Source organism: Sus scrofa, chromosome 8 (genome assembly GCF_000003025.6).
Source record: "Sus scrofa isolate TJ Tabasco breed Duroc chromosome 8, Sscrofa11.1, whole genome shotgun sequence".
Classification (NCBI taxonomy): domain Eukaryota; kingdom Metazoa; phylum Chordata; class Mammalia; order Artiodactyla; family Suidae; genus Sus; species Sus scrofa.
In genome coordinates, this window is record NC_010450.4 from 4,584,036 (window position 1) to 4,609,716 (window position 25,681).

The window sequence follows — 25,681 nt, forward strand, 5'->3', positions numbered from 1 at the left end:
TTTAAAGTGTCAGAGGGGCAGTGTGGTCATTCCAACGGCGGAAGCGACCTCTCCCCCTGACACTTTTTGTTCCTCAGCTGTCTGTTTGCTTCCACGCGTGTGAACATAATTGGTGCTTTCCCTAGGATTCCAAATGGGTCGAAGAGAAGCAGCTGCTCATCAGAACGAACCAGGACTTGCTGGAAAAGGTACGTGCCACGAACCCCCGGCCCCCAGGGACCTCAGAGGCCCTCTAGGCCCCCTTCCTGGTGGCCTCTGGTCGAGCCGATTCCTGGGGGCTCCGGCCCCTGGTCCTGGTTCTGTCCTCTGTTGGGGGGGTGTCCACAGAGCTGGTCTAGACCGCCCTGCAGACATGGGGGGGCTTCCCGGCCGCCTCTGCTGTTGTCTTGGCTTCCAGAACCCCCACCCTCACGGAGGGGCCTAGGGCACGGGCCGGCGGGCAGCTCTCGGGCAGTCGTGGTCCAGTTCGTGGGCTGGAGGCCGTGGCGCTGGCAGAGCTGAGCCTGTCCTTCTCTGCTCATGGACTTTCTGGTTCGTGCAACTGTCCAGAGTTTCCAGGGGTTGGCTTGGGGAATAGACCTAATGCTTTGGGACAAGGCCTTAGCTTTATTTTATTTTATTTTATTTTTATTTGTGAACAATTCAGTGATCTTTTTTCTTTTACAATTTACTGAGCCGGGGAGCCTTCCCCACCGTGCACTTCTTGAGCCTTTTCAGCCTCCTCGAAGGACCCTCGGCCCATTCGCAGTGACCCCGGTCTCCCCGCTCGCCCCCGGCAGTCTACTTTCTGTCCCATACATTCGCTTTTCCTGCACCTTCTGTACCCGTGGAACAGGACCTGGCTTAGGCCGTAGCTTCTAAGCCTCCCGGAGTGCCCGACCTGGACCAGCCCGGCCTCGCCCCCTTGGGAGGGGGGCTGCTGTCCGTCCCAGCTCTGTGCAGCTGTGCTCTGTGGCTGTTCACCATCCCATGTGTCCCAAGGCGGGGACATTGGGACAGGACTTGTCACTGTCCTGCAGAGTCGGCCTCCGGAGTTGGGAGAGATTTCGGGTCATTTGCCCTGCTCGCCAAATTCAGGGAGGCACAGCAAACTCTTGCTGTTTCCAGATGTCACCCAGGGGGCAGCACCATCCCAGTAAAGACGGAGGGAGTGGAGGTGGCTGTGACCACCGAGGCCCTGGCTTCTGTGCGTTGGCTTAGTTCTCCCGCGGGCAGCCAGGTGGGGGCTGCCGTTTGCCTCCTTGGACAAAACTGAGGCACCTGTAGCTACGTAGCTGGTCCAGGGTCTCCTGGGGGGTTTGGGATCCAGGCAGGCCCTGCCCCTGCTCCCCGCCCCCCAGCCTGACCTGTGCGTCTGGGAGAACCGCCAGTATCATGGTCCCCGTGGGAGCTCCCTGGGGGATCCAGGGGAGGCGCGTCCTGCTGTGGTTGGCAGACCCTGGCTGGGCCGCCTCTGCGGGGCGGGGTGGGAGACCTGGACAGGCTTGGCGTCACTCTTGCCTCCCCTGAGTTCGTTGCTCCGTGCCTCAGTTTCCCCACCATCTGTATATTTAGCAAATACCTGGCCCCCACACTGAGCCAGGCTCAGGGCCCCAGGGACGAAGCAGACAAGGCCTCTGTGTGTGCCACCCCGGCCTCTGTGGCAGAAAAGGCGGGCAGTGTCTGCCTCGCCTTCCCGCCCTCCCCCTGGTGACACCCCCGTGTCCCCGGGCCGACACCGAGGGGGTCCACGGTCAGGGCGCACGCAGGTTCTCACGGCCCCCAGTGAGACAGGGGTCCTCCCACCCGCTAACCCGTAGGTGTCTCTGATCTAGATTAACAGGCTGGAAATGGAAAAGAACCAGCTGAAGAACGAAATGCAAGACGCAAAGGATCAGAACGAGCTGTTAGAATTCAGAGTGCTAGAACTCGAAGTAAGAGACTCTCTCTGTTGTAAACTCTCAAACGGAGCAGACATTCTCTTTGAGCCCAAACTGAAATTCGTGTGAAAGTCCCAGACGTTTCTCAAGCATGTGTAAGGGGACGTGTGACACGTGTTTTCTTTTTCTTTTTCTTTTTTTAAACCTGTATGTTCAGAATAATTTCACTGCCTTAATATGTTCTGGAGAGAATGCTCGCCGAGTCTTTGGACATGTACCAGAGCTAATATATTTATTGCCTACGGCTTGTTTTTGCACTTAATAAAATAATTTGTTTTTGCAATATTTTGCCTTTTTTATTTGTGTTTCATTTCCATAACTACTTCTTTCCTGCATGCATAGTCACCTGGTATGCATTCTGCAAACCCGGACAGAAGCACTGTTGCAATTAATAACACACCTTTTTAAGTGACCTTGCATGCATGAATCTCACGTTTTGAAAGGAGCAGGGTCTAACCTGGCCGGCAGCTGACTCGGTGATGTGTTTACTGCTAGTTTGGCCCATTTTCTATTTGCCAAGGTGAACGTCAGGTAAGTACCCAGGGTCAAAGCAGGTATTTGCCCAGGCGAATGATAACCTCGCTCCAGCCCTTTGATCCAGTGAATACAGACCTCGCAGCAGCACTGGACTTAAACGATTCCTGTTTGTAACGCAAACCGCAATTCAGAACTGCTCTGTAGGGTGTGCAGGAGAGTGACTGCTGTTCACAGGGAGGGGTGGCCTGCCCACCTTCAGTAACCTCCTCCGTGCACAGAGTTGGATCCCGTGGGACGCCACTGTGGGTTCCACGGCTGCCTCGGGTGTGTGACTGCCCTGCCCTGCTGCCACGTTACTTCCTAATCCTTTTCCGTTTGCTTTGTTTCCGTTTACAAACCATCGACATGGTAACATCACCCGAGTCTGTGACTGGTTCCTCTCAGCATCTGTGGGTGACACGGCTCTGCTCTCCTGCCGCTGAAGCCTTTGCATGTCCAGAACCCTCAGTAAAAGCGAGCGCCTTGGCAATGTCCGTGTCTCTCTGATTTTGTTTTCTCCTCTTGCTTCACTTAAGATTCTGCTTGCCCTAGAACCTTCCATCTTGTGCTCTGTGGTGCTGGCATGGACCGTGGCCTGAGTGTCTCAGAACCAAGTGTTGCCGTGCGACTCAGCTCTTGCTTGAACGTGAGCTGAGTCCTTCGTTCCCGCAGCAGAAAGGGACGTGACGGAGGCCGTGGTTAAGGCCTCGGCCGCTGTTAGAAAACCTTCGTGGCCCCTTGCTCTGTGTCTTTCTCGTGAGAATCCCATCATAAGCCTTGGTCACGTTACTAGAATTTTCTTTGTCTCCGCCCTCCTTTGGAGCCATTAGAAACTAGTTTTCTGGCTTTGGTTCTTCTCCCATATGAGCTTTCTTTTGTCCCCTTTTCTATGGAGGCTCCATTTGAGTAAGTATGGCTGGTAGAAGAGGCATCTGTAGCACAGAACCATGGTGGATTTTGTCGTTCTTGTCTAATAAGGGAAATAAGGTTTTCTCTCTAAACTGTTTCGAATCAGGTTAGCCAGACTGGGGCTTCCGTAGTGGAAATTAATTGAATCAAGGGCCCTGCCCTTCCCTCTCCTTTAGAGCCTCTGCGTAAGACCTGCCACCTAAACCAGCGCTGGTCTTAAGCATTAGGTGAATGACTAAGAAGCCCACGGCTTCTCTACCTAGATTCTGCCCATGTGGTTGAAAGCAGGCTAACGTGCCGTAATGCGGAGAAAGTAAGAGCTGTTTGATTTCGAAGTATAATTTGGAAAGGTCTCTGCTGGTTGTCCCTGCCCATTGCTCAGGGCTGAAAGGCACCTCTGTGTAGGAAGCACATGTGTGAGCCTAGGACTGTTTGGCTGCTCTATCCTGTATTTGCGTAGGAGTTGGTCTTCTCCTGTCCCTTTAAACGGCCTGTCGCTTTACCTGTGATGAGCAAGTCCCACTGCTGGGAAAATGCTTGCTTTCCTTCCTCAGGAAGTGAGATTTCACTGTCAGTCTAAGGCGGGGATCGAATGCTCCTTGGAGGGTCAATGGGGTTTCAAAAAAATTGTGAATCAAGTCAGCAGATTATTGAAAAAAAAAAAAAAAAAAGCAAAGCCAGGGTCTGCGTCCCGGCCCTGTGGCTCCCTGGCGTGGGACCTCGGCCTCCGCCTCCCCAGTGTCCGTCTAGCGGCTGTGTGAGCTTGAGACGTGAGAGCGATGACTTCCCTGGGAATGCCACCTGCTTGTTCTGGCAGAGTCCTTAGCGATGATCGCGACTCCCTGGGCTTCCGTCGGCAGGTCAGCTTGTGACCCTCTGCTAACCTTCTCTCCCCAGCTCATGAGGTTAAGAAGTAACCCAGGTTCCGCAGGAGATCCGCTGCCGTGCAGGCGCCACACACACACACAGCGTCTCCACCGCGGACAAGGAGACCGTGTCTGAGTGCACGCTTTCTAGTAACGCCTTTGCCGAGCGGAAGTCGTTGGTTTTTGCTGAGTAACGTGGGAAAATGACGAGTGGCAAATCCTCCAATAAAGTTCTGTTTTCAAACCACATCTTTCCCCAGGAGAGAGAGCGGAGGTCGCCAGCTTTTAACCTCCAAATCACCACCTTCCCCGAGAACAACAGCAGCGCCCTCCAGCTGTTCTGTCACCAGGAAGGAGTTAAGGTAGCGTGCCTGGGGGGTGCCCCCACTGTACCACGGCCAAGGGCCCGCTCCAGCGCCAGGCTCAGCCAGAAAGGGGATCGCGTCCTGATGCCAGGGGTAGAGTTGACTTGAACGAGCTACCCCAACCCTCCACTGTATCTGAAAGGCAGAGTCCATCACATGGTCGCGGGTCACCAAGTGTTACTCTCCTTGTCCCCAGGTTACAGGCGCAGAGCCTCGGGGGCCGCCTTGAGCGTAAACCCCAGCTCGGCCCTCGCTTCGTGGGGGCCGGAACCTCTCTGAGCCTCAGGCTCTGTCTGGGAGATCTGAGTGGCCACAGTTCAGCCAGATCATGAACTTGAAGGGCTCAGGGCAGTGTCCGAAACACATTGCGTTCTGGAATCAGTAGCCGTGGTGGTTCCAACAGAGTCTGCTGGGCCCCTGGGCACAGAGGGGTCCCTCCTGCCCCACAAGCGTCCTCGAGCCTTTCTAGAAAGCTGGGTTTGTGCCAGCGTTAAACGCAGCCCATACGCTCCCTCCCCTCCTTGAAGGGACCGCTAAGAGTAGCGCTCAGCCCGGCCCTGCCGTCTAGGAGAAAAGCAGCAGAGGCGAGAAAGCCCGAGGTGTCTTTTCAAGGAGCGAGGGCCGCGGCCCCAGAGGTCGGCGTGGATGGTCTTTGCAGCTCACACAAAATGAACGTTGGACGTCTTTTCCAGGATGTGAATATTTCTGAACTTATGAAGAAATTAGATATCCTTGGCGATAACGGGGTAACTATAAGCGATCGGTTTCTGGTTTCGTGTTCTTGTTTGGATGCGGGTGTGACTCTGTGTGGCTTTTGTTTTGTTCCCTTTTCGTTTCTTCCTGACTTGAGAGATCTCCTCAGTACAATGTAAGGCTTTTGTATGGCCACGTTCCTGCGTGGGTGGCTGGGTGCCCCTTGGTCCGAAGTGGGGGTTTTAAAGCCAGGTCATCCTATAGCCTGGGAGGGATGGGGGGCAGGGAGCCTAAAGAGAAGCACCCAGAGAGGGACGGGAATCACGCCGGATTTCTGAAATCGGAAAAGGGATACTCTTGCCTTCGTAAAAGGTTGGCTGGAGCGAGGCCCTATTTCTCAAAGGCTCGATGCCACTGCCGGAGCGGTTCCCCACTCCGGGGGGACCAGGCCTCAGCTCTGTGGCCTCTGACCCCTCCTGTGAGCGGGGCTGACCCTGGGGAGGCCGCTGTCGCTGCCGAGCTGTGGAGGGCTGTCTGCACGTGTCGTGGGATCAGTGTACAACGCCCGTGCCCATTTTTGTGTTTTAGAATTTGAGGAATGAAGAACAGGTTGCCATAATCCAGGCTGGAACTGTGCTCGCCCTGTGTGAAAAGGTAGAGAGCCCAGCGGCATTTCTGTCCATGCTCCTTGTCCGAGCTGCCCGGCACCATACAAGAAACTGTACATTGGCGTCTCGCTTTGTTCTGGAAGCATGCGTTCCGTCCGTCTGCGTCTGCATGCGCACGTGCACGCCTTTCCGTTTGCTGGTTGAGAGCCCCTCCCTCGTAGGGTAGAAAATCCCAGCCGGGGGAGGAGAGACAAGCCCACGGACCCCCTCCCGTGGAGGAAACCATGTGACAGTGGCTAGACCTCCTTCCAGGGTTTTTTTGAGTTTTTTTCCCACACCCCTTTTTAAAACTTAGTCGAGATCATTCTTGACTATAGCTGTTACACCTGCTTCATAAGTTCCTACCCTGAGACAGACCGGCCTGGCCATCCCACTGGCAGCCACGCCCTTTAAGGTTTTTTTTTTTTTTTTTTTGCTGTTAGATGGTAAGCACATCCCACTTTTTTTTTTTTTTTTTTTTCCTATTTACTGTCGTGCAGCCATGAGCAATAAATTCCTATCTACATTTTAAAACGCGTCCACGGGATAGATTCTAGAACTGGGGCACTGGGCCGGTGGATGAGAAAGTTTTGCAGCGTTTTGCAGCTGTCAGATGGTTTCCAGAATAGTGGTCCCCCGCCCCTCCTACCTGAGCGTTAGCGCTGCTGGCTTCTTGTTCAGCAAGGCGCTTCTCACCGCTAAGAACTCTGCTGGGAGGAGAGGCAACCGCCCATGAAGCCCTTCTTTCCGCTTTCATTTATTCGCGTGCTCTTCATCATGAGTTTCTTACGTGTATTGTCCATTTTCTTCTTCCTCGTGAATGGTGGTTCCATTTCTCTGGACAGTGTCCCATTGAGTTTGTTACGCACTCATCACATATTCAATCCCACATTCATCTGTTCGCGGATTGGATACACTGTTGTCGTCATTACTGTTTTTCTTACGGATTTTTCTGCACGCTTTACGTACTAAAGAGAATAACTTTTGTCACATTTATTAAAGATACATTCCTGTTTGCCTTTTAGATTAATTTAGGATCTGTTAAATACACCCAGCGTTTTAATGCAGTCTTGTTCATAGATCGTTTTCTTCTAAAGCACATGAGTTAACTTTGAATGGCTTGTTTGATAATGATGAGGTCATGATGGCTTTTAGCAGCACATTCCTTCCAGAATCTCTGGCGGGGCATTGAAAACACAGATTTTTTTCTCCCGGCACCTGTCCACCCTCGGCAGTGGTGTACAGGGCGCTAAATGTTGGTAACAGACATGGCAGAGCCTTGCTGAGGTCACGCAGGTGAGAAGTGGTGACTCCATGTCTCTGTCACGGCACCTGTGTGCCCAGGCAGCCGGGGGGGCGGGGAGGATGACATGCACCGACTGGCTGGTGGCCCCTCAGGTGCAGGTAACGGTGGGGATTGGGCACGTGGTAAACGCCCTTCTCACCAGCAGAGCCAAATGTGACAGCGTGGCCTCTGGGGCAGGGGTGTCACATGGAGTGCCCAGCCAACCAGTCTAGTTTATTCCTCATTCACCTCAGTGTCCACTGAGAGTAAACCTCTGAGTGCCCAGCACCCAGCATGCCCAGCAGATATGGTGATGCCAAACCCAGGGTTTCCTCAGCCTCCAGAGGCCCCTCCTGGGCTGGCTCCCAGCCGCCCAGCTGCCACCTGCAGGGAGTGCCGTGGGTCGCCCTCCTCCATCTCCCTGAACTGTGAGCCTTACAAGGTCGGTGCTGAGACTCCAGGACATGGCACTTTTAAGTGGGACCAAGGATCGCTAAGCCCCCGGGGCAAGGCTGGGTTCCTGGAGATGTTTAACCACTGTTTGTGGACAGTGAGCCTTGGCAGGAACCGCTAGGGCTCAGGTGGGGTTGGGGCAGCCGGGCTGGCAGGTCTCCCTCTGTTTCACCCCGGCATCTCCCCGGGGGGCAGCTGACTGTGGGGAGTCCCCAGCCCCACTTAGAGCAGCCCTGTGCGGGTACCAGGCTCTCCCATCCCTTCCCCCGTGGTCCTCCCCACACTGGCAAACAGCGGGCATTCAGACCTGCAGCCTCGGCCCCACTTAGACCCTGGGAGCGTCTCCTCTTCTCAACAATCCTGTAAGGTTATCCATTCACCTACTTTGTACTGAGGACGCAGGGCCTGCCTGGCCCTCGGCTACTCTGCTTTGACCCTGTCACCCACCCCCTGCCCACCCGCACCCGCTTCTGCAGCTGCTGCCCATCACTGCTGACCACAGAGCCTTGCCAGGCTGGTCAGCGGATGCCAGGCTTGTGCCTGAATCACAGAGAACTGTGCCAGCTGCCCTCAACTGCCAGCTCTGCCTGAAATCCCCCAAGGGTGGTGGCAGAGGGATGGTGCCAGGGGCTGGCATGTAGAGGCCCCGACTCTGTGCCAGGGGAGAGGGGTCCATGTGGGACAGTCCATGGGGACTGGACTTAGCTTTTCCTCATTGTCTCAGGGACGCTAGCTCCACGCGTGTCTGTGATCAAAGGTCCGGTGCTTGGGAGAGGCTCTGTCTCCCCCTCAGAGAGAGTCTGGCACCAAGAGGGCAGCCCCAGAAGAGAAGGGGGTCAGCAGGACCCCCTGGGAGCGCCGGCAGGACAGCCAGGCTGTTCACTAGTCCAGTTTACTCTGGATGCATGGCTTCCCCAGCCAGAGAACTTCAGTGCTGAAACAGGGACAGTCCAGGCAAATGGGGACCAGTTAGTCACTCTGGAGCTGAGAGGTGCTCAGGAAAAGCTCACAGTGGGGCCCCAGGCCCCCCCAACATCCTCAGTCAGCCCCCCGCCATCAAGTATACCTCATTTTTAAAATTTCCACTTGGTACTGATATCTGACCGAACTGAGATCCGTGTCAGTTGTCAATTATTTAGAAGCACAAAGCCCCTTTGGTGGCCTACGAGTGAGGTGCCATGCAGACGGCAGTATCACGTGTTCCTGCAGATCTTGCTGCAAACGGCTTCCTGTCCCAGGCGCTTTCCCTCCTCCCATCACCACCTGGGGAAGCCCTGCTCCGTCTGGAAGATTCAGGGAAACACACCGCCCCGTCTCAGCACGTCTCTCACCACACATGCTGAGGGAGGAAGCTTGAACACAGCTCGTCGGGGGCCTGGCAAGGGGTCACAAGTCATGCCTCTTCTCCCTCAAATTTAAAATCAATCAGAAAGGAGTTCCCGTTGTGGCCCGGTGATAACGATCCCAACTAGGATCCATGAGGACGCAGGTTCAAACCCTGGCCTCCATCAGTGGGTCGGTTGCCGTGAGCTGTGGTGCAGGTCACCGGTGAGGCTCAGACCCAGTGTTGCTGTGGCTGTGGTGTAGGCCGGCGGCTGCAGCTCTGATTCAACCCCTAGCCTGGGGACTTCCATATGCCGTGGGTGCGGCCCTAAAAAGCAGTAATGACCACAGAAGCAAAAAAAAAAAAAAAAAACCAGAATCAGAAAGTGGAAGTTTTTAAGAATCCATGAAGTTTTCAAAAATCTCTAACAGCAGATTAGAGAACATAGCTGAGGCCACTGCCAGCTTTCTAACAGCTGGAGCAAGACTCTGGGTCCCCTCTCTGAAGGGAGGGTGGGGTCTTAGAGGAGAGAGGCTCCCACACCCCGGCTCTGGGATCGGGTCCAGCCCCCATGGGCGATGTGCTGGCTGGGATGGGGTCGCACCAGCCACACGTCCCACGAGAGTCCCCCTCCCCGTGTCCTAGGGGTGGGCTGACTCACTCCTCCCTGAGGGTTTGGGGACAGGCAGACACCCTGTCCCCACTCCCCTCTCTCCTGGGGTGGGCACAGCCTCTCGCATTCTCACCCCTGAGCGAGGCCCGGACTCGAATATGAAATCCATGACCTCGCGTGCCCAGGATGCCCACGGCCAGCATTTTCTGGCCTCACTTTATTCTCGCACTGGCTAAAAAGGACCTGTCAAGTTTTTTCTTTACGTGCATAATATGAATATCAAATCTTTTCTTTTTGGTTTTGTCTTTTGCCTTTTGAGGGCTGCACCCGCAGCATTTGGAGGTTCCCAGGATAGGGGTCAAATTGGAGCTGCAGCTGCCAGCCTACACCACAGCCACAGCAATGCAGGATCCGAGCCGTGTCTGTGACCTACACCACAGCTCACGGCAACACCAGATCCTTAACCCACTGAGCGAGCCAGGGATCGAACCCTCAACCTCATGGTTCCTAGTCGGATTTGTTTCCGCTGCACCATGACGGGAACTCCTGAAATCTTTCTTTTTTTCTTTTTTCTTTTTAAGACCACACCCGCAGCATACGGAAGTTCCCAGGCCAGAGGTGGAATCGGAGCTGCAGTTGAAGCCTATACCACAGCCACAGCTACACAGGATCCTTTAACCCACTGAGCAGGGCCAGGGATCGAACCCACATCCTCATGGATACTAGTCGGGTTCTTAACCCGCTGAGCCACAACAGAAACTCCAATTCATTTGTGTTTTAACAGTAGGAGAAAATTGGACAGGGTGTCCTACAAAAAACCTGTTCTAGAAGCAGCTTATTGCAATGATTCAAAACTGGATTTTTTTCCTATTCTATTTTATTCGTTTTATGACTGCTTGTATTAGGATAGTAAAAATGAAATATTTTTCATTCCTTGTCAAAAATATGCTTACCTGTGTCTAAGACACTGGGCACCCTCTCAGCAACGTGTAAGGAAAGACTGCAGTAGGCACTGAGCACCTGCTTCTCGGTTCTGGGGCCGCCCCAGGGGCGGTGCTCGTGGTGACTTAAGCCGGGAGCCTCTGGGGTCCGAGCCCTCGCCAGGCTTGTTCCCCAGCGCACACCCCACACCCTCCTTCCTCCAGCAAATGTCTGTGAGGCACTTGCCTCACACCAGGCCGTGCCGGGTAAGGACATTTAACAGAGCGTATCCCATGCAGTGGGACGAGGGAAGGTGCCATCTGTCAGGTGACTGCTGCGACAGGGGAGAGATCCATGGAGGGCCGCTGACCCCATGGGCTCAGGAAGCAGGCAGGCTTCCTAGAGGAGGCGTCAGCTAACTCAGGTTCAAAGGCTCAGTAGGTGTTAGCTCTGTAATGGCCCAGGGCCCCGGCTGGGGACAGGAGAGACGTTCCAGGCAGAGGCTGGGCTTGTGCAAAGGCCCTGAGGTGAAAGGAGGCGGGGCTTGTCACCCTGCCCGGGTCAGGAGCACTGGGGTCTCCTCTGGGGCTTGAAGCCGGAACAGGGAAGTTCCATAAATAGATGAGAGGTTTTGAGAACCTGCTGGCAGGTGGGCCAGGAGGGATTGGGGTCAGAGGCAAGCCTGGAGGCTGAGAGGGGCCTGCACTGGGTGGAGGCCTTGGGGCGGGGTGGGCGGGGTTTTGGAATGGGCGGAGGTGGGCCCCGCCTTTGGGAAGTGCAGTGGGAGGAGCCAGGGCTGCTCCCCGCTTCCCGGGGCAGGTGAGGCGGGTCCTCCCGGTAGAGGGAGGCCTGTGAGCCCTTTCTCAGGGGCCTTGAGGCATCAGCGTGTAGGGGCAGATCTGGGCTGGAGGGGGACAGTTGGGAGACTTTCAGAGACGGGAGAGGGCGCGGGGGCGGGAGGAGTCCCTGCAGGGTGGGGCGCAGTCGGAGGCGGTGGACGGGGAGGAGCGCGCGGCGCCGAGGGGGCGGGGCGTCGGAAAGGGGCGTGTCCAAGGCGGGCCCCTTGGCGGGGCGGGGCAAGGCAAGGGCTGTGCGTGGCCTTTCACGTCGGGGAGGTTGAATGCTCATACTTATACTGTTGTCAGACCCAACACCCCTGGACCCCCCCTAAAACATCCCACAGGGCGACATCCAGTAACGTGGGTCCCCACCTCTCAGGCGGGCTCCTCATAGAGACACCATCATGCCTCCACCTGAGGGACAGCTGCCTGCCTTCCGCTCCTCCTCAGCCCAGACCTGAGACCAGGCTCCCCTATCACCTGCACCCCTGGCAGGTGCTCTCAGGCCCTCGTACTCTGCACGGCCGGACCCCCTTTCGTGCCTGCATCCCACAGTGCAGCCAGCCGCCCAGACCTGACCCAGGTGGCTGCAGGGGGGGCAGCTGCAGGGGCTGGTGGCAGGGTGCCGTCCTGTGAGCTGGGTTTGAAATCCCCACCTCCCACCTGTGTGGCCTCGGACAAGTGACTTAGCTCAGCTGCTAGGTCTTCACCTGCAAAATGGGGTGACCTTCCCCCCCAAGGTGGTCATGAGGGGGCCAGATGAGGTCCCAGGATGAAGCTGCCCGCACAGCGATGGGCAGAGAACCCGGGAGGCTTGCCTACCGGGATGTGGGCTCGAGGGGGGCTGGGAGTCTGCCCACTGAGCGCGGATTTGCGTTCCCACTCCCACCGCCACCCCTGCGCCCAGGCTCGCCTGGGCACACGCCCCACACCCACCTGCGTGCACATGCACACGCGTGTGTCCCTTTGATACCTGAGCAGGCGTCTGTAAAGCTGAAACATCCATACTGCCTATGAGATTCCGTTTCCAGGACCACCCTGTCACGTGGCTTCCTCTCCGGGCCAGCAGCCTCCTCTAGAAGGTGGGCCCTGGCGGGACCTGGTTCTCACCGTGCCCTCTGCCCTCCGTCCCCGATGTTTTCCAGTGGCTGAAGCAGATAGAGGGAACCGAGGCGGCCCTGACCCAGAAGATGATCGACCTGGAGAGGGAGAAGGTAAAGGTGTGACCCTGAGGGGGGAGGGGGAGGGAGGTGACAGCTCAGACAAGTCGCTCCCGGGACGGCCTTGCCGGTATTTATTTGCACGCATTTCTAAATCGTGCTTTGGCCCTAATTGCTGTCCTGTGTAATTATCGTCCATTCGCTCAGTTATTCACTCGATACATATTTTTGGAAGCAGGACCCTTGCCAGGATGAGGGGTTTGGTAATGAATAGCGGGGTCCCTGCCTTGATAGGTATCCCACAAGCCCGTGGGGATGTGCGTACAGGGCTGCGGTCTGCGCTGTGCCCCTTATTGGCCATGAACTTGGGAGAGACACACTGGACACTGGTCTCCTCGTTACTCAGTGGGGCTCCTGTCTCACCTCCCTGTGCTCTCAGAGGAGGAGGCGGGACACACGGCCCATTCTGCACAGTGCTTGGCACATGCGGGTACCTGATATTGACCAGGTGCCATGGGCGTAGTGCGGGATCCATCTTAGCCAGCCTGGGGATGTCGGGAAAGGCTTCCCAGAGAGATGGTTCTTGAGCTTCAAGGACCAATTCACGTTCCCTTCCTCCCTCCCTCCTTCCTTCCTTGCTTTTTGTTTCCCCTTTTAGCCACAGCCATGACATATGGAAGTTCCCAGGCCAGGGATCAACACCTCCCCCCCGCCCCCGTAGCCATGACCAGAGCCACAGCCGTGATAACGCTGAATCCCTAACCCGCTGAGTCACGGGCAGTGGAAATGAGAGGTGAGGGAGGAAGGAAGAGCCTAAGGCCTGGAAGCAGCGAATGGGCTGGGAAGAGCCCTGGGTGGCATCACCAGGCCTGGGTGTCTAGTCCCACCTCTGCCACCAGTGAACTGTGGTGTTAGGACAAGGCACTGGTCCTCTCTGGCCCTCTGTTTCGTCCTGTCTGAAGTCAGGTGGTTGCAGCACCTGAGCTCTAACCCCGAAACCCCCCCAATCAGTCAGAGAAGAGATTTGGGTTCTAGAGCGATCATACCTTTGAGGACTGAGTGACCCGGAGGGTGGGGACATAGTGCTGAGACTGACTGGGAGGTGGGTGACACCGCTCATGTTGGGGGGGAGGAGGAGTTGCCCCTGAAAACTATTGAGACGGTCTTCAGGGGCCCCCAGGACAAGGATTCCTGCAACCTGGGCTTGAGCACCGAGTTGGGGGTGGCCCCTTCACTGCAGTCAGGCACCCAAGAGGAAGGAGGCTGGGAGGATTTGGGACAGGCTTGATCAAGGTTCCTGGGCGGGGAGGCTCCTTCTGGGGAATTTGTGCCGGAGCGAGCAAGGCAGACCTGACCTCCCTTCTCACCCAAGCACCTGGCGGGCCCCCACCTCCGCGGGGCCGTCACTGTCTAGCAAGTCTGAGTAGGTGGGCTCTAAAGAGCTGCCCAGTGACAGGTTCTTGTGCTGATCTTGACCTTGGACGCCTCCTCTTTTTCAGGACCTGTTCAGCAGGCAGAAGGGCTACCTGGAGGAGGAGCTAGACTACAGGAAGCAAGCCCTTGACCAGGCTTACCTGGTAGGACCGGAAGTGGGTTGGACCTTCTGGCTCTTTAGCCCTAGTATTACAGGCTGCCCTTCCTTTGGGGTGATGGCACCTTTGGGGTCCCTGAGGTGCTGCGTGGGCACGATCCCCACGCCACCTCCGCATTTCGACTAGTTTCAGCCCGCGTGACGGTACAGATAAGTTGTCACTTTCTCCAAATCCATCATAATGTTTCAAAAACATTTACCTAGCCTGATGGTTTCTTTAGCCACACTTACTCAGTTTTTGCAATCGTTGAGACAAAGGACAACTTTCTTCTCAATAATACTTCTTTATGCTTAAAACCCAGAGCAAGCTTCCCCATAAATAGCAAAAAGAGACCGTTACAAAGGAACATTCGGCCATGAGCAAAGGCCGAGCGATCCCAGAACCAGAACTGCTTGTGGTGTGGTCTGTGCAGCATCCTGTCCCAGTCACGGGACTGGTTCAGTGCTTCCTGGTGATGAACGTAGGTGGGATCACGTTCAGGTTCACAGGTCGTACAGCCTGGAGGACTCAAGCAGGTGGTCCTGGCACTGAGGGAAGCTCTCCCTTCGGGGGGAGAGAGATGACGGAATGGGACATTTCCAGGCTGTCCCCAGAGCAGAGGTAACTTAGAGTTCATTGCCGCTCTTGCAGGAACAGCAAAGCCTGGAGCAAACCTTTGCCCAGATGGTTCGTGGTTAAAATCACTTACCAAGCGGGGTTCCGACCTAAGAAAGGCAGACTCAGTAATGACAACTCCACTGGCAAACCCCGTTTCCATGCAGATGGAGCACGGGAGGCTGGGCTCAGCACAGGCGGGAGCTCTGGGGGAGAAGGCCGGCCCACCTCCCTCCCGGGGACCCAGGGCCCTTGGTGTCCAGACTCCGAGGCTAGACCCCCCTGGGGGGGGCAGGGGATGGGGAAGGTGAGGACAGTGTGAGCCTCAGCAAGACGAGGCATCGCCCTCTCATTTCTTGCTTCTGGGGACTCAGTGTTGTAACAATCTTGGGGACAATTTAAAAATGGAAGCACACTCATCTGTTTCTCACCCTCTTTCACTTTGGGAGGTTTTGCTTGCTTCTGTCTCATCTCCGTCCTTTTGCAAACACACTTTCCCTCTGCACTCAATCGCTTTGCAAACCGGGGGTGTCCTGCTTTTCGGGGGAGAGGGAGCAGTGAGGACACTTCCCACTGGCCTGGGCTGGCAGTGGCATTCCTGGCCAGCCAGCTGAATGCCACGTCCCCAGAATTGGAGACACATTTTCCCACTGTACTCACGATAAAAGGGGAGATTTGTTCCCAAAACAAGGGCAGTAATTTGGAAGCCAAAGATGAAATAAAAGACCAGCCACCTCCAACTTCTCTTCGAAGCCTGCATTTTAAGGGGCAGTTGTGACTCTTTGTTCTTATTGCCCTGGTCCCTCCTGTGCAGAGCAGGGCACCTTGACCCAAGAGAGTAATACGTGTTCTTGCAACTGTGTGCACGGGGCTGGAAGGGCCTCCCTCACCCTCACAACCACCCTGGGCACTGCCGGTCCCCGCGCGCACCTCCTCTCCCGGCCCGAGATGCCCTGCTCGGCCTCGCTCGTGGCAGTGTCCTGGGGTGCCTGTCGCCCACGCGTGACCTCCCACTGTCTGTGTGATTTGGGCCGCTCAGAAAATCCAAGAACTGGAGGCCACCCTGTACAACGCGCTGCAGCAGGAGCCGGGGCGGAGGGCCAGCGCGGCGCTGAGCGAGGGCTGGCGGGAGGACCTGCAGGCCGCCGTGGAAAAGGTGCGCAGGCAGATCCTGCGGCAGAGCCGGGAGTTCGACAGCCAGATCCTGCGGGAGCGCATGGAGCTGCTGCAGCAGGCCCAGCAGGTAGGGCAGGGGCCCAGCCGGTAGGGCAGGGGCCACAGGTAGAACAGGGGCCCACAGGTAGGGCAGGGGCCCAGCAGGTAGGGCAGGGGCCACAGGTAGGGCAGGAGCCCAGCAGGTAGGGCAGGAGCCCAGCAGGTAAGGCAGGAGCCCAGCAGGTAAGGCAGGGGCCCAGCAGGTAAGGCAGGGCCCCACAGGTAGGGCAGGGGCCGCAGGTAGAACAGGGGCCCACAGGTAGGGCAGGGGACCAGTAGATAGGGGCAGGGGCCCCACAGATAGGGGCAGGGGGCCCACAGGTAAGACAGGGGCCTAGCAGGTAGGAGCAAGGGCCTAGCCAGGTGCCACGCACCACCGCCCATGCTTCTCTGCCTCTCCTGTCCCCTGCTGGCGCACTGACACACTGACTGGAATGTTCCATGGCCAGCTGGCAGTAAAGCAAGTTTCCGTGAAGCAGGGGTGTCTTCCCAAGGATGCCCGCGTGGCCTGCGGGGGACCCTCAGTGATGGGGAGACGTGGGCTCTCGGGCATCGTATGCCAGCTGTTTCTCATCAGACATTTATTTGTTCGTTTGCTTGTTTATTTTTGGCCACGCCCGTGGCACGCGGAAGTTCCAGGGCCAGGGATTGAACGCGTGATCATACATTTAAACAGGGGCCCCACCCCCCCAGTGGGAACACCGACGACAGCAAGATGCCCCCTCTTCCACCAGTGTCCATGTTCTGCTTAAATTCAGGCTCTTTTTTTTTTTTTCTTACATATTGCTTTTTTAAAAATTTTTTATGATAGTTGATTGACAATGTTCTGTCAATGCCTGCTGTACAGGAAAGTGACCCGGTCATACTTATAGACTGGGAGCTTGGGGTGGGTTAGAGAAACTCGGGTTCTTGTGACCAGGAGGTGCGGGCTGCGGGTTTGCTCCGGGCTGTGTTTTGTGATGACGGCTCCCTTGAGGACAGGGCCCTGGAAGCTGTATCAGTTGCTAACGCAGAAAACGTAAATGTCATCCTACGTGAATTTGGGGGCCGGGTGAGCATCCCGCCATGCTGAGCACGTAGGGACCACGTTCCCAGGACTCGGGAAGGTGATGAGGAAGAGGAGGCAGCAGCTGGATCCGGCATTCGCTGGGGGTCCCTGCGTCAGGTCCCTTAGCTCAGGGACGCCTGCGGGTGGGGGTGATCATGTCCATTTTCCTGATGAGGAAACTGAGGTTCAGGATGGTGAACACATGTCCCCAAAGGTGTCTGCCAGTGAGGAAGGGTCAGACCTCCAGTGGGACTCAGAGTCACAGAGGAGACAGAGACTTTGGAGGAGCAGAGGCGGAGAGGGGTGTTCGAAGCAGCAGAAGCCCCCATGTGGACTGAGAAGCCAAGGTCCCTGGTGGGTTTGAGGAGGGGGTGCGGGAGGCACTGCTGGTGGCCCTCAGTTGAGGACCTGTCAGGGTGCGAGGGTGAGAGGACGTCTTGCAGCCCCCCGCGACCCTCTGCCCAGGCTCCCGCGCTGCCCCCTGTGCCCCTGGGATCTGCCAGCTGGTTCCTGAGCCTGTGGGATGCCCAGCATGTGCTGGATGTTTGCTGAGCATCTTAAACAGCAAGGACACAGACACCCCCACACCCCCAAGAATGGGGGAGAGGTTCATTAATATGGGAGATTCCTGAGAGGCAGGGGTGCTTCGGCCAACAGGAGGGAGCGGAGAGGCGAGCACGAGGGCCCGTGCAGGTGAGGGGGTGGCTGGAACCCAAGTGTTGCCGGCAGGTGATGACAAGGCCCTCGGCCCGCTCTTCCCTGAGCAGACAGGGTGGGGAAGGAGGTGACAGTGTGAAACCGTGCGTATGTACCCCCAACATGGGGCTGGGTCCTGAGGGAAGAAGGAAGGAAGCCACACCCCCTGTAAGGACACAGTGGGGGTGAGGTGGGGAGGGTTTGGAGTCCCTGCAGCTCAGGTGGGTGGGAAGCCGCTGGTGCAGGATGGGCCACTGGGGATGGAGTCGGACAATTTGCAGTGAGAATGAGCAGAGTGATGGCCAGCAAGATCCAGGAGGAGGCGTTTGCGGAGTGAGGGGTGGGGGAGGGGAGGCAAAAGGGGGAGGAGCTTATGGTCAGTTACGGTCCAAGGAGATCTTGCTCGGGGCTGCAGGCATGGGGTGTTTGTCTCTGAGGACACTGTCGCTGAGCTGTCAGTGAAAAGTCACCGAAGCTGGCCCCGATCCAGTCGGGGTGGGGAGCCAAACGGGGAACAGATCCTGACCGTCCAGCGTGGCTGGGCTCTCCAGTCCATGGGCGCAATGTGTTGGGGGTTGCAGGGAAGGGTCCCTTCCTGGGGGGAGGCTGCGACAGGGCCAGCTGGGCTAAGGTTTGAAGGTAAATAGGAAAAAGCCAGGTGACCATCCCCCCGGGAGCAGCATTTCAGACAGCAGCAGAGCAGGGGTGCTTAGCACTGGATGAAAACACAGACCCTGGAACTTTGAGCCCTGTTCTCACTAGCTGTGTGGCCTTGGATAAGTGACTTAACCTATCTGGGCCTCACTTTGCTGGGATGGTAATAACACCTACTCACCGGGACCTTGTACGCTTTACATGAACTTACATGGAAAGCACTCTCAGCAAGTGCAAGTGGCTGTTACTGTTGCCAAGCACGGGCTGTGAGGGTGTGACAGGTGCAGGGCCAGACAGCGCTGGGAGCTGGGTGCCTGCTTAGCCAATGGCCTGCGTGGGGCCTCCTTGGTGGGACTCGCGGCTGAGTGTGCATGAGGGCTTGATTCGTGGGCAGCAAAAATCCAGCTTGAAGCAAAGCATTTGTCAGGCTTCCCTGGCCACTCAGCGGGGTTAAGGATCTGGTGTGGTCACTACCATGGCTCAGGTTACTGCTGTGGCTCAGGTTCGATTCCGCCTGGGAATTTCACATGCCACAGGCACAGCCACACACACACACACACACACACAAAGAAGAAGAAGAAGAGCCTTTGTGTATTTGAATCCTTTGTGATTCAAAAGCATTTGTGTAATTGATCCCGCCCAAGGACCCGGATCCCACAGAGGTGCTGGTCTAAGTGTGGGATGTGTGATGGGTCCATTGCACACCCTAAAGGCAAAGGTCAATGCCACATGTGGCTGGGAATCCTGGGAAAGCACCATGTCCCACCAAGAGAAAAAGGGACTCCGATGATTAGAAAAAAAAAAAAAAAAAAAAAAAAAAAAAAAGAACAAGTGGAAAGCAAGCCATGCTGGCTGCGTGGGCCACTGAGGACTAGGCTCCCTTACAGAAGAAAATCCTTTAACAGCAAAGGTTTTGGAGTGTCTGTGTCAGGTCGTGCGGGGGACTCCCTTCCTTTGACGATTCTCTTGGCCTTCCTAGTAAATTGCACGTGCCTCCCGTGGGAAAAGGGACTGAGCTTGAGCCAGGGCTGGGAGCTGCTTGTCCCCGACCTCTGGATCACCTTCCGATCAGTTGAGAATTCTGCCAAAGGTAAATGGTAGACATGCTTCCTCCCACCGAAGACGAAGGCTGCCCCACTCTTACTAAGATACACTGATGCGCGCATCTCAGCCAGTGCTGGTGTCACTCGCGGATGGTGCATCGCTCTGGGGCATTTGTGAGATGGAGCACAGCCGGGAGTGAGTGAGCTGCTGCCTGGGCGGTGTCCAGGCAGAGGAGGGCTGTCTGTGTAGTAACAGCAAGGCAGCGTTCCAAGTCCACCCTGGCTGGACTACCCTGCGGTCTGCAGAGCATATCACCTGAGAGCTCTTAGAAGTGCAGCTTGCTCGGGCCCCACCCCAGACCTGCTGCATAGGGTCCTGCATTTAACAAGACGCCCAAGAAATGTGATTTCTGTGCAAGCTCAAGTAGTTAAATATTAGTCTTTGAGACACAGGACTGAGGGTTACAGGGGGTTTAAGTGTCTGTCTTCGTTGGCTTGGGCTGCCATAACAAAGGACCACAGATTGGGGGGCCTAAACAGCAGAGGCTGGACATGCAGCATCGGGTACCGTCTGGTTGGTTGCTGGCGAGGGCTCTCTTCCTGGCTCACACGCGGCCGCCTTCCCCTCTGCGCCCGCACACAGGGCGAGGGGGTTGGAGGGGCGTGCAGCGTGGGGCACAGATGGGAGAGAGAGCGTCATCGTGCTTTTCTCATAAAACCACCAATCCTACGAGATTAGGGCCCAGCCTGTGGGCTCATTTAACCTCGTAACCCGGTCTCCAAAGGCAGCCCCCCCTGTGGGTTAGGGCTTCAATACAGGAATTTGAAGGGAACACAATTCTGCCCATCGCAGAGGGTCTCGTTATTTTTTTGGCTTTGTAAGCGAGCGAGTTCTCCTGCCTTCTGCCCTGATGCAGCTCAGGTGAACCCTCCTCTGTCATATCAGGTCCCAGATTCCAGGGGGAGGGCTCCACCTCCTCCTGCTCTGGGCTCAGCTCCGAGACGTTGGCAGGGCTGCACCCTCCTGACCCCAGGTTCTGTGTCTGCACTGTGGGTGGTTCAGAGCAGCTCCAGCTCTAGGCTTTGTCTTCAGGGTCCTGTGTCACCCTGTAGGCAGAAATGCTTGGCCAGACTCTCCCAGGGTGGCACAGATGTGACCGAGGATGCCATGATGCTAACAGATTCCTGCTCCGCCCTCCACCCCCTGCCCAACGTTACACGTGTAATAGCAGCAGGAAGCAGAAGCCTCAGCCAGCACCTCGGTGTCTTGGCAAAAGATGCTCAGACTTGAGAGTACATCTGTTTGGCTGGGTGTTTCCTTGAGAGGACTGGGCTGGACTTGGGTCATCCAGGTGAGGCCCAGGTAGAGAGACTTTCCCGACAGCCAGCCCCGTGACAGCACGATGCTGACGACAGTGAGACCCTGCCGCCTCCTGCCTTCATTCCACAGCTGTTCCCTGAGCACCTATCACGTGCCGGGCACAGGTCTGGCCACCGGGCGGGGGTGGAGCAGTGGGCAAAGTCTCTGCTTTCCTAGAGAGTGTGTTTTCCTGTCCCACTCAGGGGAAGTAAGCGGCAGGTGCCTAAATATCAGATAAGGTGAGCCTGCAGAGTTCCTGTCGTGGCTCAGCAGTAACGAACCTGACTAGTATCCATGAGGATGCGAGTTCGATCCCTGGCCTCGCTCAATGGGTTAAGGATCTGCCATTGCCGTGAGCTGTGGAGTAGGTCGCAGACGTAGCTCTGATCTGGCGTTACTATGGCTGTGGTGTAGGCCAGCAGGTGCAGCTTCAATTCCTCTCCTAGCCTGGGAGCCTCCATGTGCCACAGGCGTGGTCCTAAAAGTGAAAGAAAAAAAGAAAAGAAAAGAAAAGAAAGAAACGGTGAGACCTGAGGCTGGAATGATGTGAGAGGTGAGCCGTGCAGCAATTTGCAGAGAGAACAGCAAGTTAAAAGGCCCCAAGGGGAGGCCGGGTTTATTGTGCGGGAGGAAAAGTTTACCTTGTTCGTCAGCTGTGATTTTAAAAGCAGTACCCACCGCATATGGAATTCTTAGAAGGGACCACCAGGCCGAAACAATAGGTGTAAGGAGCATCGTTAGAACACTACCTGGTAAAGAACAACACCTCTGGGCCCTGGGCTCTGCTCGGCAAATGCATCAGCACCTCTTTCACGAGCTTCCCCTGCTCCACGCCACGCCGCCTTCATTTCTAATGCCCCTTCTTCCTCCCCTTCTTCCCCTTCCTCTTCTTATTCTTCCCCCCTCCCCCTGTCCTTTTGTCACCATGTCCATGGCACTCAGAAGTTCCCGGGCCTGGGATGGAGCCAGAGCAGCGACAACGCCAAATCCTTAACCGTTAAGCCACCAGGAAACTCCTGGCTTGTACTTTTTCCGAATGTCCGCATTGCCGAGCATTGCCCCAAGTGCCGGGGACTCAGCTGCCCTCGTGAGGCTTGTGGTCCAATGCAGGGAGGTAGACCAGAGCTGGCACGTGGAAGGGGCTCCATAAATGTTGGTTCATTAACACTCACACCAACCCTATGAGAACTATTGGTGCAGTTTCACAGGTGAGGCGAGTGAGGCTCAGAGAGGGTCAGCCACTTGCCCGGCGTCACACAGCCAGGAAGTGGCAGAGCCGGAATGTGAAACCATGGCATCAGATCTCAAAGCCCCTTCCAGCCTCCCATACCCGAGTGAGAGACTGACCCTGGTTTTTTAAAAAAAAAAAACAAAGTCAGGAAAGAGTAGAATGAGAATGCCTCAGGCTGATTTTTTAATGCCCAGAATTTGTTCCTAGGAGATTTTTGCACATCATTTGGAAGCGATAAAGCGCTGTCCTCCCTCGGTGTGGCGCTGTAGTTTATAGGGCACTTTCCCCAGGTCCGCATGTTAAGGTCATTGGGTGAGCGTGTAGATCTTAGAGGAGGGATTCCGCACAGAGAGGTTACTCGATTACGTGACTCCCCCGAATCCACCAGCTGCTTAAGTCTGGGGCCCGGGATCCAAGCCAGGGGCCAGCCAAGTTCTGTGCTCATTCTGAGATGCTCTCTGCCGGCCCGTCTTGGGAGGGGGTCTTGGGAGGCGGGCCAGATGTTACCCTCGGGTGAGAGGTAACACTGGCTCCCTCTGCCAGCCCTGCTCCAAGCACATTGCGCAGGCTCGCTTGCTAATGGGCAACGCTATTAACCCCAACTGACAGATCAGAAAGCCAAGGCCGGGGAGGCTGAACCACCTGCCCAAGGTCACAGATCTGAGAGCAGAAGTGTTGCCGGCGCTTCTTCCATGTGCATCCCCCTCTGCTTTGCTGGCAGTGTGCTCTTTCCAAAATCACAATCTCATCATCTCCCTGCTTAAAATCCTTTACACCCCCCCGCACCCCCTCTCCCCGAATCACCAAGCTCCTCACCAGAACATTCCAGACCCTCTGGGCTCCGTCCATCCCGCACCCCCAGCTCCCTGTATACAGACACCATTCCTTCTGCCTGGCATTCCCTTCCCTCTTCGGCGTCTGGAAAACCACTGGGGGCTGGCTTCTGTGCCTCCTCTGGCCCACAGCCCACACCTCAGTTCCTTACCCCCCGCCCTCTCTGCTCAGCATGACCTTCCCTGAAGACCCACATGCAATAGCGTCCAGCCCGTCCCTACCGCTGCTTGACTTCTTCCATGACACCTGTCTTCATCCAGGGCACCATCTGTGTGTTTGTATAAAGCCATCACCTGGGCTTGATTGGACCATAACCTCCCTGAAGCTCTGGGCATATGATGCCATATTTGCTGAGTGGGTGCAGGTGCCCAGAGGGGTGGCTCAGAATGGGGCCCCTGACCAGCAGCATCCTTATCCCCCAGGAACCTGTGGGACATACGTCTTCTCAGGCTCCACCCCAGAACTACTGGGTCAGAAACTCTGGGGCAGGTGATGTTGATCCGAGTTTGGGGGTCTAGGCCTAGAAGGCTGCTCCAGGCCTGATAACGGGGCCACATGCTTAATCCAGGCTGACCCAAATCGCCCACTCTTCAGCCTGACAGCGTGCACCCAAGGAGTTGGGTCTCCAGCTCCGTTCAGGCTTGGCAAGGCTGCAGCCAGCTAGGCAGGTGTCCAGGGGTGTCCGCTCTTTAGAGGTGATGGGGTGCTCCTGGGCATGTGACAAGCTGGAAAAGGTCGTACTTGCCAACCCCACTGCCCCCAACCGGTGGGATGCTGTGTGGAACCAGAAAGAACAGATGGATAAACCACTGAGGGTGCTGGGCGTGCACCCCAAGAGACAGTCAGTGGGCACAGCAGCTGTCCCCGTTTGCCTGGGACTGATGGGTTTCTCAAGACTGCACTTTCAGTGCTAAACCAGGAATGTCCTGAGCAAATGGGGACAGTTGGTCCTGAAGCCCAGTGCCAAGTGGGCTTCTGAGAATCCTGGTGGCTGCCACAGCCATGCCTGCCACTGGCACTCACTTCCTCTGTCCCGGCTGCCAGGCTCCAGCTAAATACACCTTGGACGAGTGTGGCACGTGCCGCTGCTTTAAATCACCATCTCTATTAACCTGCCCAAGGTGCCTCCGTATCTCCCTCTAGGCTTGAGGTTTATGGGTTTTTTTTCCTTTTTTTTTTTTCCTTTTTAGGGACGCACCTGTGGCATATGGAGGTTCCCAAGCTAGGGTCAAATCAGAGCTGCAGCTGCCAGCCTACACCACAACCACAGCAGTGCAGGATCCGAGCCACATCTGCAGCCTCTGCGGCAGCTCAGGGCAATACTGGATCCTTAACCCACCGAATGAAGCCAGGGTTAGGACCCACATCCTCATGGACACTAGTCAGTTCTTAACCTGCTGAGCCACAATGGCAACACTGGATGTTTATGTTTTAAAAAGATCCTTTGCAAGAGCACACACGGTATAATTTCCTTCCCATGTTACTTCAAGAACAGATACAATCTTCCTCTATTGGTAGAGGTCAAAACAGAGTCACAGAGGGGCCTGAGGGAGCCTCCTGGGTCTGGAGAGGCCTCAGTCTTGATTCAGGGGGTGGAGAGACAGGCCTGCCCAGGTACAAAAGTACGATGTGGTGCATATGTACAGTGGAATACTACTCAGTCATAAAAAAAGAGACTGAAATAATGCCATTTGCAGCGACATGGACAGACCTAGAGGTTATCGTGCTAAGCCAAGTAAGTCAGACAGAGAGAGACAAATACTATATGATATCACTTGTAAGTGGGATCTGAAATATGACACAAAGGACTTATTTACAAAACAGAAACAGACTCACAGACATAGAAAACAATCTTACTGTTATTAAAGGGGAAAGATGGAAGGGGGTTAAATTAAGCATTTGGGATGAGCAGATACAAAACTACTGTATATAAAATAGATAAAGAACAAGGTCCTACTGCATAGCACAGGGAACTGCATTCAGGATCTTTAATAAACCATAATGAAAAATATGTATATAATCACCTTGCCACATGCCAGAAACTCTGTAACCTTGTCAATTGCCTAGACTCCCATTTTTAAGTGAGTTGAGCTGCCCACTTCATTTCTGTGTCACTGCATCCACTCCACCATGATAGACAAGGAATAGTAAGGTTTGAACCTGGAAGTTTTCTTTTTTTCTGACACTGAACTTAATGTATTGCAGAGAGTCCGTGAGTTGGAGGACAAGTTGGAAGTCCAGAAGCGACATCTGAAAGAGCTGGAAGAGAAGGTAGGTGGTTTGCGCTCGGACCACTCCCTGGGCTTCTTTCCATGAGCTGCTAGCATGGCATAGTCTCTTTTCAGTTCCATGAAACCCAAGGCCTGGGCTCCTGTCTCCAGCCTTCCCTTCTCTGACCCTGTCCCCCAGACTAGTAGTCTAAGACATTAAGCAGCCCCATCAAGTACTTCTCTAGGGAAGAAAAGTGCAGTCTGGGACCAACTTTGCGTGAGGAGGGATGGGGTTGTCTTTTTTTTTTTTTTTTTCTTTCCAGAAAGACCTTCCACAGCTTGCCTCTGACACTACCTCACTAGGAAGGGTGGGGGGGACCTTTCATGAGCCATAAGCCAGCCACAGACATGGGCTGTCTCTCGTGGACTCCTTCACCTTAAAGGATGGATTTGCCCCAAACCGGTATTCTTGGGAGTCCTTCCCTCCCAGCAGGAAGTGAGGCTGGCACCCAGCCCCATTGTCTCCCTATATTATTACCTTTTTACAGGTGGGGATGCTGAGACACTTGCCAATGAGCCCGTAGCTGGGACGGGATAGCTGGGGTCTCCAGGGATATCACAGCCACTCCACCAGCACCTCTGCCACATGCTGTCGGTCCAGAGGGACCAATGAGTCCATGTGTGCAGCACCTTT

At 55.7% G+C, this 25,681-nt stretch overlaps 1 protein-coding gene across 8 annotated transcripts in view; it reads left to right on the forward strand.

The window, feature by feature from the left end:
- JAKMIP1 (janus kinase and microtubule interacting protein 1) overlaps positions 1 to 25,681 on the forward strand; it is a 141,135-nt gene that overhangs the window by 111,184 nt on the left and 4,270 nt on the right. For 6 of the 8 annotated variants that reach the window (XM_021100977.1, XM_021100982.1, XM_021100978.1 and 3 more), the window contains 9 exons: positions 126 to 188; positions 1,815 to 1,913; positions 4,471 to 4,572; positions 5,268 to 5,321; positions 5,857 to 5,922; positions 12,496 to 12,564; positions 14,010 to 14,087; positions 15,736 to 15,939; positions 24,983 to 25,048. In XM_021100977.1, the coding sequence (XP_020956636.1) occupies positions 126 to 188; positions 1,815 to 1,913; positions 4,471 to 4,572; positions 5,268 to 5,321; positions 5,857 to 5,922; positions 12,496 to 12,564; positions 14,010 to 14,087; positions 15,736 to 15,939; positions 24,983 to 25,048 (801 nt within the window). Of the gene's footprint in view, positions 1 to 125; positions 189 to 1,814; positions 2,203 to 4,470; positions 4,573 to 5,267; positions 5,322 to 5,856; positions 5,923 to 12,495; positions 12,565 to 14,009; positions 15,656 to 15,735; positions 15,940 to 24,982; positions 25,049 to 25,681 lie in introns of those variants that run through there. The other 2 variants (XM_013978520.2, XM_003128832.5) reach the window with 2 other exon arrangements.